Here is a 15,691-nt window from a genome sequence, read left to right as displayed (position 1 = left end):
TAGTGTGTTTTGATATCACCAACAATCATAGTTTTGAAACAAGGATGAGACCTAGCGGCAGATGAAGTTTTAAAAGCAATTTAATTGACCCAGCAAATCCGCAAGATTGTCAAAATATGCAATGCAACCAATTATTATATTTAATAATATATCTATAAAAAAAAAAGTGAGGTGGCAAGGTCTCTTCTGGTGGAAGGTAAAGCTTGTCCGATCATGGTGGTTTTAGAAAACCAAAACAGGCAAAAATCCATTGAAAAAGTCCAACTTAATGCCACTAATTACGCATAATCACTACCAAGAAACCACCCCTTCTCAAATCAGACAACTTTGAATAACAATAATGATAATAATAATGCAGACTCAGCACAACACAACCCAGAAGAAGGATAGGCATCCAGAGAGTGCAAAAAAAAAATATAATAAATAGCACTCTCTTCTTTGAATCTTAAAGAGAATTCACATAAAATACAATATAAATCAAGTTTACCTTACCTTTTTTCATTCTTCCGTTTATGAATGCTGACTGCCTTGAGGAGCTTTTTTTCCTGCATTTTATAGGAAACAATGAACAAGCATAGAACATTTTCTTCTCCAGAATTAGCACCAGATGTTTCTGCAAGTCTGCCGGAGGATCATAGCTTAGAAGGTAATATATGTACATACATATTTTTTTTATTTCTGGTGGTATTGAAAGAAACTGAGATCTGATTTAATGTTGCTTTGGTTTAGGTATTGCTGCCAATGTAAAGTTGCTGCTGAAACTAATTCAAGATCATAACGAGGCAAGTACAAAGGATCAAGATGATCGGAAAACGCAGAGGGTGGCAGGCATGATAAGTATTATAGATGATGTTAAAACAAGGATACAAAAATCTCAATCTGTTAGAAGAACTGCTGAGCTTAGGCGATGCTTCACAGATTTGAAGCTTAACCGTCCTCCCAAGGACAAGAGGACTACTGAGGTTCCAACCGATGAGAAAGAGAAGCTGAGAAAACAGCTTACAGAGAGCTTGGCAGCTCGAAAGAGCCTAGAAGTTATATGTAAAAGCTTGGGGAAGGAGAAGGAGATTATGGCCACAGAACTGGCAAAAAAGGTTCATGAATTGAATGAATTGGAGGAACATATCAGTGACCTTAAAGCTCAGAATGAAATATTGCTGGGAAAAGTACAACATTATGCAGATGAGCAAAAAGAGAAGAAGAGTAATGGAATGGAGATACAGGGAAATGCAGCGCTGCAAGAGCGTAATAAGACACTTTCAGAGCAGCTTTTAAGGACACTTGACGGGTATAAATCCTTGAAGAGGAAATACCAAGATGCAAAAGAAAAAAACATAGCAATGAAGGCAACAATAGAGAAAATAGGGATTGAGGTAGCAGTTGGGGTAAATCGATTAAAGGGATTGAGGCAACTAATAGCCACAGAGGAAAAGCCAGCCAAGGTTGAAGCTGAGATTTCAGCATTGGAGACTATGTTTCAGGGTCTCAAGACTAGACTGGAAAGCATATAAAAAAATAATAATAAGAGTGAAGCTGGTAAATCCAAAGCTTAGGTCAGTGGCAGGAAGCCTTCATACTTCTCTTGCATGAGAAGAAAGAACTTTGCTTTTGATTCTTAACGGTGATGGGGAAACAAAAATTATATGCATTTCAGAATCATCAATAAGAGGAGCAGTCTAATGTGTCAAAAGTAGAAATTATTAGTGGCTTTTCTAATTATGGAGCAATTGCAGTTCCCTATCTCAGATTTCTAGCTATAGTTTAACACATTCTATCTCCTAAGGTTGTACAGTTCCTCACTTCTGGAATTATATTAAGATGTATTTGATTTTCATTTGTGGAATCTTCATAAATTTTTCCTTTGTTTTGGCATAAGTGTTACCAGCTCTTAATAGAAGCTCTAAAATTTTTACTTAGCATGATGTACCTCACCTTCAGACATATAAGCCACCAAAATCACTAAATCCTCTCCACATTTACATGATCAGACTCTGAAATAAGTACAGAAATTGTGAAAACAGCTAATATTCTTTTGTGAAGACTGTTGTTTTACAACCAAGAATCAAACACCTACTTTTAGTAAACGATATGGAGCAGTGCAAAACAAGTGCAAAGCTGACCTTGATTTAATTTCCTAAATTCAGAATCCAAAATTCTTTGAGATATCAAACAAACCTTCATTTTTCAATCTCCAGTTGTATCTAATGTACTTATCCATCAACTACCACTTACGCATTAAGCTATACATGACATGTTTCAGAGATATGATTTTAAAACAAGCTTTTAACATTCACTATACAACCAAAAAATAGCTTAATTTTGTTTGCAATAACATACTTACATACACAAGACCATAAAGAAACCAACAATATGGATTAGAAAGTCTAGTACGACTAAAATTAAAAACTATGGGTACTTTAATTTAGTGTTCATAACTTTGAAATTTGCAGGCTGCAATGCAATTCAAAACCCAAGAGTTGCTTACTGCTTTAGCTCCAGTTGCATTTGCTAGTGCATCTGCTTCTGATTGCCTGCAGTTCAAAATCATAGTCTTCTTGGCGAGATCACATTTATCTAGCAGCTCAAGGCTGTAAATTATGAAGGTTGTGGCAGATGTAGATGAATCAGACGAGAGTTCTTGGTCTCTTGAAATAGGTTTACGATGTAGAATAGTTCCTCCGGCAACAACTATAAGTTCTTGCAAATATCTCTTATAGGAAGATTCAAACCCTCCCATGAAATAAAACTTTATTCCATCAAAAAGCTTTGGTAGCTGCATGCAAGAATAACTGATCAAAATTGCCAATTCATAAGCATGGATATAAGCAGGCGTGAAAAGTTTGGGAACAAATCAAACACAAACACCCTCAATCTTGAAGTGTGCACTACACTATCTTCATATGTGATAACGAAATGGAATTAAAGTGATTAAAGTAACTAGTCATACAGCTATTTGATAGAAAATTTACGTGAAAAGAAATATCCCTAGAATTTGCCAGGCAGAAAAATCACAAATATCAATGAGTATTCCTGGGATGACTTAAATGGTAAAGATTATTGAAGCGTGAAGAAAATACTTTCAGAAGACACTTGAGAAAGAAACCAACCTTGTTCATGACTCTCTGTCTTCCTAATCGGGGACCACCCCTGATTCCATGCATATCAATAGCAATTTCATATTTCTCCTCATTAAGAGGTTTCATGGCTTTTAAGCTGGCCTTCACCCCTGTAAACAGACACAAATAGATCTTTATGCATAAATGTATATACATATAAATAAAAGATACTACAAAGAGAATTTTTTGCACAATGTACAAGTTTGGGTCTTAGTATGTGTGAGCTGCTTTCTTTGGTATTTTCTTTTTCTTTTCGTGTGCATGTGGGGAAGGGGGGATTGATGTATAAATTAAGAATGTAATGCTTTAAACAATTGAATATCCTAAATCTGAAAAAAAAGATCGACACTAACACTCAATATTCAGTATCCATTTCCCCTCCAAGATACCCATTAGAAATTTTAGGGTTCTTCTGCCTGCTCCATTCTCATCTGTTGATGCAATGACATGGGTGACACGTGAATCCCATGTTTTCAACACTGTCGCTTTTGATAATCTCTCAAACTCAGAAACAATTCCCTGCAATTCAACTATTAGAAAAGTATTAAAAATTGCTTTTATGATCCTAGTAAATAAATGATATCAGATATTTTCTTACCCTCTCTGCTCCTGTAAGAGCTGAACAACAAAGGACCAACTTCTTTTGTGAGGAATTCCAGTTGTAACTTTTATTAGTATCATTTTCAATAACAACTTGATTGCATCGAGGGTGCAATTGTCTGAAAAAAAAAAAGGGTGAATGCTACCGGCATATCATTAGCATTTTAAGTAGCAAAAATGATTCAAAGTCTCATCATGAAGAACACTCGGACAGATTTGATGAAATAGTCAGAATACCTTGTTGCATTGCACTTCTTTCTGTTTCCTTGAGGTCCAGAATTCTCATTAGGCAGCTTAGAAGAGGCATGAAGAGGGCATAAGATTACAAAGTTGTCCTGTTGCAAAATATATACGAACATAAAAGCACAAACAATAAATAAGACACAAACAACACAAGAATATTTTTTATCAAAGTATAGAAAGAAGCTTGGTGTATGATTTGCTTACAGTATCCCATCGACATTGTGAGATAAGCTTCGCACAAGGAACATGAAAACTCTTACGGCAACTCTTCTCATAACACCCAAGTGCTGCACCTTTGAGATCACAGCAGCAACATTTTAGTCTCTGGCTTCTAGCTATTTCAGCTTCAAGATTAATAGCAGTGTCATCTTCAAAATAAACATTAGGGGCCCTGCATGTAGTTTCTTGAATTATTATACTCCATCATCACTATCAAAAACCATTGGAAGTTAAAATAAGAAACTGATTTTTTTGTTAGATGTCCCAAGCCTGTCAGATTTGTTGATGTAATAATTTTAATAACACATTTATCTAGCAATTACATAAATTACCTAGGAATAGAGATTGAAATCTATGCAGGAGAAACAAATTAAATAAACAAGTAGAAATCCTAGCTTTATCTAATGATTTAAAAATTGCTCTTAGAAGAATTCTTTTTTACCATTCCGTGCAGTTTCTGTGGGAATGTATGACCTTGGATCCACTATTGTAGTCTGCAGCAACAGGCCTGCCATTGTAGTAGTGGATCATATCTCCTGTAGCCTGTAAAACAGTTTCCAAATTAAAACTATGGATTCAGATGTGAGATTGGGAAGCGGATTGATATCAGCAATGCAAGGGAATGAGAGATACCTCTGTGTCTTCTGAAGAATGACAGAATGAACATTGAATTTTGTTAGGAAGGGTTTCACATTTAGATAATGTCATTCCTCCTTTGTAAAGAACCTTTTTCACTCTTGATGAATCATCAAGAAATCTAAAGTCATGATCGCCCTTAACAGTTTCTGTTGATGGAATTCCCTTTGCAGAATCATTGCTATGGACCTCTAAATTGTCATCAATCGACCCACCTTTCAACATGCCACTAAAAGAAACTGTCTTCCTTTTCTTGGGAGCTTTCCTGCTAGTTTTTTCCTTAGGAGCACAGGTTTCTTTATCATCTACCAGACAAACAGATTTAAATGATGATTTGGGAACTGCATCTTCATTTGTTTGGTCTTGAACTGCAGAAACTTTTTCAAGCACATTGACCTCAGCAGAACCCTTATTTTGCCGCTTTGACCTCAAAAAGTTCCGACCATTGATCTTCTGGCTGGTTGTTCTAGTCTTTTTCAAATTAAATTCCTCGTCACTGCCTTGCTTCTTACCAAATGAAGCAGGCAACTCAGACAACCCTTTTTTCCCACCCTGGTCAGGAATTTCAGCTCTATCAGGAACAAGAACATCTGGATCTTCAGGCTTGGTTGCACAGTTACCCAAGACAAGCTTCTCACTCCTAGTCTTCAAAACTGAGGAACCGCCATTACAGTCATTTACATGCTGTGCAACCTTTACACATTCCTCCCTTAAATTTGATTGAATTTTGGAACCTCGAACTTTATCTCTCTTTGCACGCTTGGCTACATTATGTGCTTTCATACCTCTCTTACCCAATTTACTATTTCCAATTTGATGGTTAATATCTATGCTTCTAGGAGAGGATTGGGGAAAACCCTTATCTCTAATTCCATTTCCTTTTCCAGAGTTCAATTTAACGTTCTCAATGTGTTGTTCATTTTCAACATGTGAAGCTGCTTCTAAATTCTTCTCTTTATAATGATCACTAGCATCACTGTCGGCCACCTGCGTTTCGCAAGAACTTTGAGAAAAAAAACACATAAGCTAAGCAAAATTAGAGGCCTGAAGATAAATGTAACATAATTGCAACAAAACCTGTGTCTTAATAGGACTTGGAAGAAGTTCAGGGGAGCAAGGCCTTTGAGTCCATTCAAACATCTCACTATCAAAGTAATCCACATCACCAGTTCTATGATGCGTTTCTGCCTACATGAACATTCAAGATGTTAAAAAACAAGCCTGTGGCATAAAACAATTACCACTACACTGGTATCAAATAGCATATAAATCTCTTCAAAATGATAGAAATCTCGTGTCTGTCAACAAATCTAGTAATGAAAGCAACAAAGTCATGACATTCAGGAAAATATAACATCACTTGACATAACAAATTCTGAAATACCAAATCAGTAACTTTGAAGTCCAGTGAAGTATATCTTCATAACAATCTTTAAAACAAGAATGAAAACAAGACTAGACTTGGTAGTGATTCATTCGCGTGCACACACACACAATCAATTAGAAATAAGTACTTACTGTTGGGGACAATTGAGGAGAACTTTTATCATATGAATCCATTATATCACTGAAAGAAGGAATCTCTGGTGGTGTTATATATGCATCCCTGTCTGACTGCTGAGTTGACATCTCTTCATCCACTTCCTCTCTCAACCAAAAGAAAGGTTGAAGCACTGGTCCTTTTTCATTTAAAAAAGATTTTTCCCTCAAATCAACAGAGCTGTCCTTCAATTGAATGCTGCTGTTATTAACCAATTCGTCTTTGAACTTTGCAAGCTGTTCTGGGGTTTCTGGAAGAGGATACTTGGCAACCTGAACCCTTTTCTTGTTTGGGAAGGACGGCTTCACAGCATCAGGGCCAGAAATATCCAAATTGGTTTTATTTTTTCTCCCTGACCCTTTTCTTTTGGATGTTTCCTGACAATTCTTACTTGTAGCTAGCTCACTACATGTGTGAGAGCCTTCAACTCCCTTTTCTCTATCTGTTACCAGGAGCAAGGAGCATTAGAACGTTGTTTTTTTGGTGGACAAATAGAAAAAATAAACATTAGCAAAATTCAGTATCAATCTCCTTGAACAAAACAGGCATATTTATTGCATACAGATGCACATGACAGTGCCAATTTAACAAATTGAGTGTTTAAAGATATTTCAGTCAAGATGAAAGGGAAACAATAAATTGATTTTTCATGAGGCATATGTGGAACTGATTGTATCTCCCCTTATAGATTGTAACACTCTTGTGGATGTTCAATATTCTTCTTAGGTTGAGGCTTTTGTTTCTAATAAATAAAGAGACTCAGTGAAATTTATATTTGAAATTGGTGTCTTGCTGTATCACCTAATGACATAATCGATGGTTCATTCTGTGTGACAAATATATTGACACCAGAAGCAACTTCCATGCTTTTATAGATGCCCACCAAGTTATCCATGTGAGGAGCAGCACGAACCTCTGGCAAAATTACAAAAGCTTATAATATAAAAATGCAACAAGTTCAGAAAGGCATATAATAACTGAAAAACCAAATTATATAATTCAGTCATTCACAACTACTAACACACTAAACTTTTTGCATCAATGGCAAAGCAAACTTTTCTTATCAAACAAGTTTAGACAAATCACACATGAAAGAAAAACTTTTACCAATGCATTAGTTTCGGTAAATACAAGTTCTCCACAGCAAAGCTACGACATCACAACAGTGGCCCTAATAAAACTCTAAAATATAATTTAGATTTCCAAAAAAGCTGATGATCAATAACAGGTGCATAAAACAGTGATTGATTAAAACAAACTGACAACTTTACTAACCAAATTACGAATTTCAAAATTTGCCTTTAACCCTAACAAGTTGCATGAAATTTTCTGAAAAAAGATTATAACACTATTTAGTTTAACAATAAAAGATTAGAAATCATACCTCTACGACGATAGGGCACTTTACAAACAGGACAATTGGAACTGGACTTCATCGATTTCATAATGCATGAACTGAAAACAAACACAATCATCAGATCAGCATTTCTTTTGAAATGAAAGAACGGATAAGCCAAGCCAGCCCAACAAAACTTACTTGCAGAATACATGATTGCATGTGAGTGAAACAGAAGAATTCAGCAAACTCAAGCTGCAAAATATTTTACAAAAAAAAATATATATATCTGATTGACTAATTTGGACCAAATTAATAAAGTTGTTATGAAGATGCTTTATTGAAATGAGATGTTACCAAATAGGACACTTGAGTTCTCGGCCCATTCTCTCTAGCTGAGTTCTTGGATCTTCCATCTTCGGAGAAAAGTTTCTTTCTTCTGTTTGTAAGTTGTTTGTTTGAAGAGCGAGAAAGTTATTGAGTTACGGAGAAAAAGAAGATACCGGAGAGAGCGAAGGCGGCAAGTTTGTTTTGAATTTTGGGAACTATGAATTTATTTTCAATTTAACCCGCCCAAATGTTGTGACTCTTTCGCGGCTAAAATTTGTTTTACTTACTACAATAAATTAAAAATCCGCCTAAATAAGATTGGCGTTTATGGGCTTGACTTGAATAAAGGTTGGTGTCAATGGTCAGACGGATTGATACATCAGAATGATATAGACTTGGCAACGGCAGGATTAAAAAGCCCGGCCCAGAGGCATGATCTGAAAAATTGTAAATCATATTCGGCTAAAGGACTTATTCCCACCCAAGGTTTATTGTATTCTCAAATTAATACCGATTAAGTATTGAAAATCTAAACATCTATCTATAGGCTATAAAAATTAACAAAATCAATTAAGTAATAAAATCATCATTTAAACTAGTAATATATCCATTCTCTTACTAAATTTAGAAAACTAACAATTTCTCTTAAGATTAAACTTTAATATATTACATTTTCCTTCTAGGGTTTCTTTCTTTTTTCCTCCTTTTGTTGGCATTGTCTCTAGTTAGCTTCTCTCTCCCTCCCTTTTTTCAGTGTCATCTTCATCTTTGAACGAAGATCGTCTTTTGACAAAGACTTTATCAATCTTCGTCCAAAGACGACACTAGAAAATGAGAGGAAAAAATAAGCCAACTAGAGATGACATCAAAAAAGGGAGGGGGAAAAGAAAGAAAAAAAGCATAACATTTCAAAATTTAATCTTAATGAAAGTTGTTAGTTTTCTAAACCTACAGGGAAAATGGATAGAGTTAGTTGGTTATTTTAATTCTAACAATCTACAGGTGAGTATTTGAGTTTTCAATACTTAACAAATGTTAATTTGGGAATGAAACAAATTTTGGGTGGAATTGGCCATCATATGAAGGCTCACCTTTAAGATGGGTCATGTTGAAGCTTGTTAGGGAGGTTCATAGGTTGGTCTACTACAATTAATACAAAATTTCAAAATTATAAACTCGAAAAAGTATATAAAAGATCATTTTTAGTAATCAATCATTAAAAAAAAAAAAAACCTACGAAGACACAATCTAAAGGGCTATAAGTTAGGCCCAAAGCCTTATTTAAATTGTATATATTTTTTATAATATTTGTTGATAAATTAAAATAAATAAAATATTGAAGAGTTACTATTATATTATATATAATGGTCAAGTCAAATGGCATTACAACTTAATTAAATTAGTTTTGTACCTTGAGTTTGATAACCTACGTCACTTCATCTATTTGTAATCAAATATGAGTTATTTTTAGGGCTGGCTGCGAGCCGAGCTCGGCTCGGCTCGCAGCCAGCTCGAGCTCGGCTAGGTTTTTTAATGGCCGGCTCGAGTTCGGCTCGTTTTCAGCTCGACTCGGTAACGGCTTGACTCGGCTCGTTTTTCATATCAAAACGGCACCGTTTTGTGTATATATATGGATCAAAACGACGTCGTTTTGTATAAAAATTTTTAAAAAAAATATACCGAACCAACCCGAGCCAGCTCGGGCTCGGCTCGAGCTTGATCGAGCCGAGCAGAGCCCGGCTGGTTTCGGGCTCGAACCGAGTCGAGCCGAGCTCGAGCTCGAGCTGGCTCGGCTCGAGTCCAGCCCTAATTATTTTAGAGCAACAATATTCTATTCTTTGAAATTTGCAAAATTTTTGGGTTGTTTTTGTTAACAATGTCAGTAAAGAGCTTTAGATATTCAAACATACAAGGTTATCTTTGCAAAAATCAAACTCCTTGCATCAAATATGGTATCCACAAATCACCATATTCGGTTAAGGGGTCAACAACTATTGATTGCCTAGTCAGTGTGTTAGGATGTCAACCTCGGCATTGAGCAAATGCTACCATTGGAATGTGAGAGAGATAGCCCACTCATTTATCAACTATTTTTCATGATGGATGATCATAGGTCCTTAACATATAGCATATAGGACTCACAATTTTGCTACTCATTTTAATAGAAATTAATTGCTAGTCACTTTTTAGAATAAGGGTTCTTATGACATAACTAAATGGATTGAAGTCCTTGATTTCATCATTAAGGCAGTGTATATCTTCAACTTGTATGTCAAGGATAACACACTACGAATTAACATCACTAGTGTGCCACCTTATAGTGCAAGTTGTAAATTCTCCTTTGAAGTCACAATGGGGATAAACTCATGCATAGGAGATAGTGAGTGATAAAATAGAGCATGTTGCTAAAGGTTGAGGGACCTTATTCTAGCAAGTTGGAGGAACGCTGCCAATAGGCGTTCTTTGCACCAAGTGTTGCCTACCTTTGGTGGGTTTAAACTCTAGGTCATGGGAGGCACTTAGACCATAAATTTTGTCCTCTTTAAGGTGTGTATATTGTCAATAGGCTAAGTCTACACGTGTGTAGGACAATGATCATTTGGGGACTATCCTAAGATTCTCTCATGGTATATTTCAAAGGAGATTTTTTGCCTAAGGTTAACAAGTTAAGAGAGTTTGTTTGCTTTATGGTAAGCATTTAGGGAAATAGTATGCTAGAGATTGACAACAAGTTCGCATATTTGACCCCCCCCCCCCCCCCCCCCCCCCCCCCCCCCCCCCCCCCCCCGTTGACACCAAACAATTGATCAATTTTTTTGTCATCAACTAATGTATTCAAAGCCCCACCCAAGATAGACTATTGTAGCAATGTTAATGATCTAATAATGGACCATGATAGTCACTAAGGTGGTGCGAAATAAATGCAAAAAGAATATTGGATACTAGACTTTTAACTTAGTTTGGTCCACTATTCAAGAGTATATATTCATAATTATAATATTAGTAGCTGTAAGAGAATACTTCAATAAAGAAAGCACAAATATTACCAAAAAATGTCTTAAGAATAACTCATCTTTGGAAAGAAGCTTTTACGGAAACTACTAAGATGAAGTGAAACTAATCTTGAGTTTGAATGATATGTCTAATCTCCATTTGTGCTTTTGTTGTGTTTCCCCTTTTTAACTTAACAATCTTTCGAATTTATAAAATTCAGAAAAAAGATTACATTGTTATCAATCATAATTCAAAATTTAAATCCAAACATTAACTTCATAAATGGTTGCTTCAAAGAAAAGATTATGATTGAAGTTGATGAAGAAGACATTATTTTTCGTCGCGGGTCAATAATATGGAAAGGGTGTCAGTTGGTGAAATAAGTTCTATGGTCAATAGATGCTTATCCACTAGTAAAAGCACAAGTTGCTGCTTCAATAAATTAATGCTTTAGGAACGACTGCACAACTGTTAGGTTAATCATGAATTAGAAAGATTAATTAAAAAGTAAGGATAAGTGAGTAGTCCTGTTAGAACCTATTTGCAGATGAAGAAACCCACACGATAGGGGGTCTGTTTACAAGTTTTAAAACCGGTAGGTTTGTTGGGACTATTTGCAGGTTCATAAACCTGAAAGCTAGTGTTATTAGCTTAATTAATATTTTTCCTTTTACTTAGGCAACTGAAATTAACCTTAAAAGGGTTCAACACTTACATTGCAACTACCTTTATAGGAACATTTCAGAATTAACATGTAGTGGGGTAACCAAAGCTAGCTTCTTGAGCAAAGGGTGCAAATACAAGAATAATAATAACAATATCTAGAGAGAGAGAGAGCTCTTTCATATGTTTATCTGGAGCTCATCAATTGGACATGAAAATGAATTTTCAGGGAGAAAAAAGATGTAAAGGGTGAAATAAAACGGTATCAATCAAAAAGTTCCCAGGGAGGTGTGGTCGGAGGAGGGTCAAATGTCTCCCATTTTGTTGTCATAATAACTGGCTTTACTTTTTCGTTTGATATCTTCACAACATCTAGACTTTCAACACACTTCTGCACTCTCTTGCCCTGCATGAGCAAGTATTTATCAAAATTAATTGATTCAATAATATGTTTTCTTAAGAAATCAAACTTATATAAACCTGCGAAATTTTCTGAGAAGAAGCCTCTCCGTCTGCAGAAATGTTGTCCAGCTTGATAGCTTGTCTCATCAGCATCTCAATCAATGTTGTGATTTGAACTTCTGGTACCTTTATTCCATTTGAGACTGAGTTTTCAATGGCAGAAACCTATTACGTGCAAACACAATTTAATCACCAATCTAATTATACAAAAGAAAAGCTAAATGTATTTCCCACCTCTGATTAAAAGACAAATTTCATTAAGTTTTAAAAAACTGAAGGCACACCCATTATCAATTTCCATTTGTAAATTTTATTTATTTTTTTAATTAACTATTTTACTTTTTTATTAGAATTACCAAACTACCATTAATACTTAATATAAATATCAAATTATTGATATATCCTTATAAGTTAAAAATTTATCATTTAAACTTTTAAATATTATCAAAACTTTAATCAATCTTAAAATATTTTGTTTTGTTCAATACTACCAAAAAAAACCCTAAACTTATTTTGAATCTCCAAAACCCCCTAAAATTTTAAAAGGGAAAAGGACTATTTCCCACCCAACTTTTAGCCCAATTTCAAACTTACACCCATGGAAGACGAAAAACCCAAACTCTCATCTATGACCAAACTGCCATCTAAATTTTCAATTAGGGACACACTTTAAAACTTTAAAATTTTACCATTTTCCCACTCCAGGTTTTAAAAACTAACACTTTAACTCGTCCTCAAAGTTTGAAAAGTTTAGATTTTACCCTTAGGGTTTGCTTCCTTCTCTAGCCACCACCGACAGTCGACATATTTCACTGATCTCTCATCTCCAACTATAAAGGATGACCCTTCGTCGCCTAGATTTGGACGATGAAGCATCGTCCAAATCTAGAAGAACAGACGAAGGACGACACTTCGTCGTCTTGTCTGGATGATGCGACGAGCAACGAAGGATGACGAAGCGTCGTCTGGGTGGAGCGATGAAGAGAGACCTCTTCATCGCTCGATGGTACGATGAAGAGATCTCTGTCTCTTTATCACATCGTGCGACGAAGAGATCTCCGTCTCTTTGTCGCACCGTGTGACGAGGAGATGAAAATCTCTTCATCGCACCACCGTCGTCGCACCAGGAGAAGGAAGAGGTCGGAGATGACACCATAAATGACATCGAAAGATAAAGTTGAAGAATAAGGGTGAAACTGCTATTTTTGAAAGTTATGGAGGGCAGCTGCATTTTGAAAAATATGGAAACATTTGGTTTGAGGGTAAAAATGTTACTTTTCAAAGTTTAAAAACTTTAGATAAAGGTGAGATGTTAGTTTCTAAAACCTTAGGGGGGTGAAAAATAATAATCTTTATAACTTTTAATATAAATAGTAAAATAACTATTTTACCCCTTCCTTTAATAGAAAAAATTAATGAAAGTTTGTCTATGGGTGAAAATAGGGGTTTTTCATCTCCCGTGGGTGTAGGTTTGAGAATGATCTAAAAATTGGATGGGACATAGTCCTTTTCCCTTTTAAAAATTATAATTTACCTCATAATATACATTATATTACAAAAGAAAAATATAATAGAAAAAACTATTCAAAATAACATATGGGAATTTGTTATTTCTAACAAACCTGGGCGGGCAATAATCTTTTAGACTTAAAAACCAGAAAAAACTATATATTTAGTTATTTATTAAAAATAATATTATGTATTTTAGATATACATATGATATATTATTATATAATTAAATGTTATTTTATTTTTAATTTAAAATTATTTAATTATATAATAATATATTATTTATATATTTAAATTATATATAAAAATAAAAGCACCTATCATTTTATTCAATCACTAACAAACATAAGTTCATTGCATGGAGCAAATCCACGTCTAAATACTGAACGGTCAAGATTCTACACCCAATAGTGATATAATAAAGCAGCTCACATCAATTCCAGCTGTATCATCCACCCACTTTCGACTCCATCTTCATTATTCCTTTCTAAAGGCCGCCATTAATCCCTACTATTTCATCATTTATAGAAATATGAATATGGCATGTAACGATTTAGCCAATTTTATTGGCATTAAATAATTAATATAGGGTTTACCATTAACATATGTTACAAGCTTATCTGATTTGCAAATATTAAAACCTCATCAAAGACAAAAATATAGTTTAATAATTATTTCGAAAAATGAAACTAAATTATAAATTGTAGCGATAATTTGTAAAATAAGTTGCACGAAATTTAAAGTTAGCGTTGAGGGAGGCTGACCTGATCCGCCAGCTTATCAACCTCTATGGAGACATTTGAGATGGCACGATGAGCGTTTTGAATCTTTGCATTTCGACGCATCTCAATGAATCTTCTCTCAATGCTTGATGGATCCTCCATCAGTATGACTTTTGATCGGTCTTTGACCCCGCACGTGTCCAAGTACTCTCCATTTTCTCTTTCTTTCCCTCGAAAAATCACCTTCTGTTCACCCGGCTGTAATCCTGTCTCCGCCGTTAACAGCTTCTTCACATCTCCTACATTTGTCGTCGTTTTGTTTCACGGTAAAAGAAAAAGCCAGGAGTAAAAACCATGCAGAAGCAACGTAGTAAGTATCAATGAAAGAAAGCCTTACCGACTTATTTTTCTTCTTCAACATTATATAAACTTAATCACTACCACCAAATAATTATTCCTTTAAGTTCTAACCAACCAAACAGAAACTTAACCAGATCCAATCATCTTACCAAAAGTCGCCTGAGAATTCACCGAGATCTCGTACCGGGCAGCACCAAAAGCAATCCTAAGACGAAAATTCGGTGCCGCAACATCCTGTTTTTCGCTTCTCTTCTGGACCAGCATACCTCCTGGCCTCACTTCACAGTCAATCTCTCTTTCTATTGTTGTAGACGACGCCGTCGTCGTAGAACTCTTATGCATTTTACCATACACATTGGCCCTTCGCTTCATCAAGTTCATTATATAAAATATCCTCAAACTTTCCCCCCCAAAAAAAAGAAACAAGGTTCAAATATTTTCTCGGGAAAGAGAGGGAAAACTCACCTCAGGCCATGGACATATAGTTTGTTGTATTTTAATTTGCTGCCGACACAAAGAGAAGGTAACATGGGGTGTGGGGGTTTTATATGGTTTGTCATGGAAGGTTTTGCTTAAAAGACCTGAAAAACGACAGGAAATTCTTTTAACCAATAATTCATTGACACGTGTCTTTTGTCAAGTACATCGTAGTGACAGCTAAGTAGAGAGGTTGCCGACAGCTCAAGGAAGGAAGCATCCAAAGAAGGGTGAAAATAAGGGGTCTGATTTCTTTCTATGTTGGGTAAAACCAAGAACGTGGGCGCCTGGCATCTGCCGGATCAAAATAATCATATATGGGCTGGAGATTTGACGTGAGCTATGTGACGTCGTTTTATTATCGGCTCTCAAAGCTCAACCACAATCACTTTTGTCTTTTTCGTTTTTCCCCGTTAAACTATCACGCAATCGTATTACCACGCTAAAACGACAAATTTCATTTCTTATATCATTTTAAAAAATT

The 15,691-nt window shown here is 35.3% G+C and overlaps 3 protein-coding genes across 4 annotated transcripts; 1 reads left to right on the top strand and 2 right to left on the bottom strand.

Moving 5' to 3' along the window:
- Positions 1 to 262: 262 nt before the first annotated feature.
- LOC123205318 lies at positions 263 to 1,666 on the top strand. The gene is made up of 2 exons (XM_044622266.1): positions 263 to 646; positions 730 to 1,666. Exons 1-2 carry the CDS (start codon positions 565 to 567, stop codon positions 1,509 to 1,511), a joined length of 864 nt encoding a protein of 287 aa, XP_044478201.1. The 5' UTR covers positions 263 to 564; the 3' UTR covers positions 1,512 to 1,666.
- A 578-nt stretch (positions 1,667 to 2,244) lies between these two features.
- Positions 2,245 to 8,205, bottom strand: LOC123205286 (protein BREAST CANCER SUSCEPTIBILITY 1 homolog). 2 transcript variants are annotated; one of them, XM_044622211.1, is made up of 14 exons: positions 8,048 to 8,205; positions 7,892 to 7,945; positions 7,739 to 7,809; positions 7,156 to 7,269; positions 6,333 to 6,796; positions 5,892 to 6,002; positions 4,812 to 5,801; positions 4,621 to 4,721; positions 4,164 to 4,350; positions 3,954 to 4,051; positions 3,715 to 3,835; positions 3,470 to 3,635; positions 3,108 to 3,226; positions 2,245 to 2,773 (listed from the first exon to the last, which is right to left on the bottom strand). In XM_044622211.1, exons 1-14 carry the CDS (start codon positions 8,104 to 8,106, stop codon positions 2,423 to 2,425), a joined length of 3,006 nt encoding a protein of 1,001 aa, XP_044478146.1. In that variant the 5' UTR covers positions 8,107 to 8,205; the 3' UTR covers positions 2,245 to 2,422. The 2 variants fall into 2 exon arrangements, 1 of the variants encoding a protein (XP_044478146.1); XR_006499830.1 differs by lacking the exon at positions 2,245 to 2,773 and having other exon boundaries at positions 3,470 to 3,646.
- Positions 8,206 to 11,702: 3,497 nt separating this feature from the next.
- LOC123205277 (BAG family molecular chaperone regulator 2-like) lies at positions 11,703 to 15,257 on the bottom strand. The gene is made up of 4 exons (XM_044622199.1): positions 14,880 to 15,257; positions 14,413 to 14,669; positions 12,158 to 12,304; positions 11,703 to 12,083 (listed from the first exon to the last, which is right to left on the bottom strand). Exons 1-4 carry the CDS (start codon positions 15,109 to 15,111, stop codon positions 11,943 to 11,945), a joined length of 777 nt encoding a protein of 258 aa, XP_044478134.1. The 5' UTR covers positions 15,112 to 15,257; the 3' UTR covers positions 11,703 to 11,942.
- Between the last annotated feature and the right edge of the window lie 434 nt (positions 15,258 to 15,691).

This window comes from Mangifera indica, unplaced genomic scaffold, assembly GCF_011075055.1.
Source record: "Mangifera indica cultivar Alphonso unplaced genomic scaffold, CATAS_Mindica_2.1 Un_0003, whole genome shotgun sequence".
NCBI lineage: Eukaryota > Viridiplantae > Streptophyta > Magnoliopsida > Sapindales > Anacardiaceae > Mangifera > Mangifera indica.
This window is presented reverse-complemented; position numbering and strand designations above follow the sequence as displayed.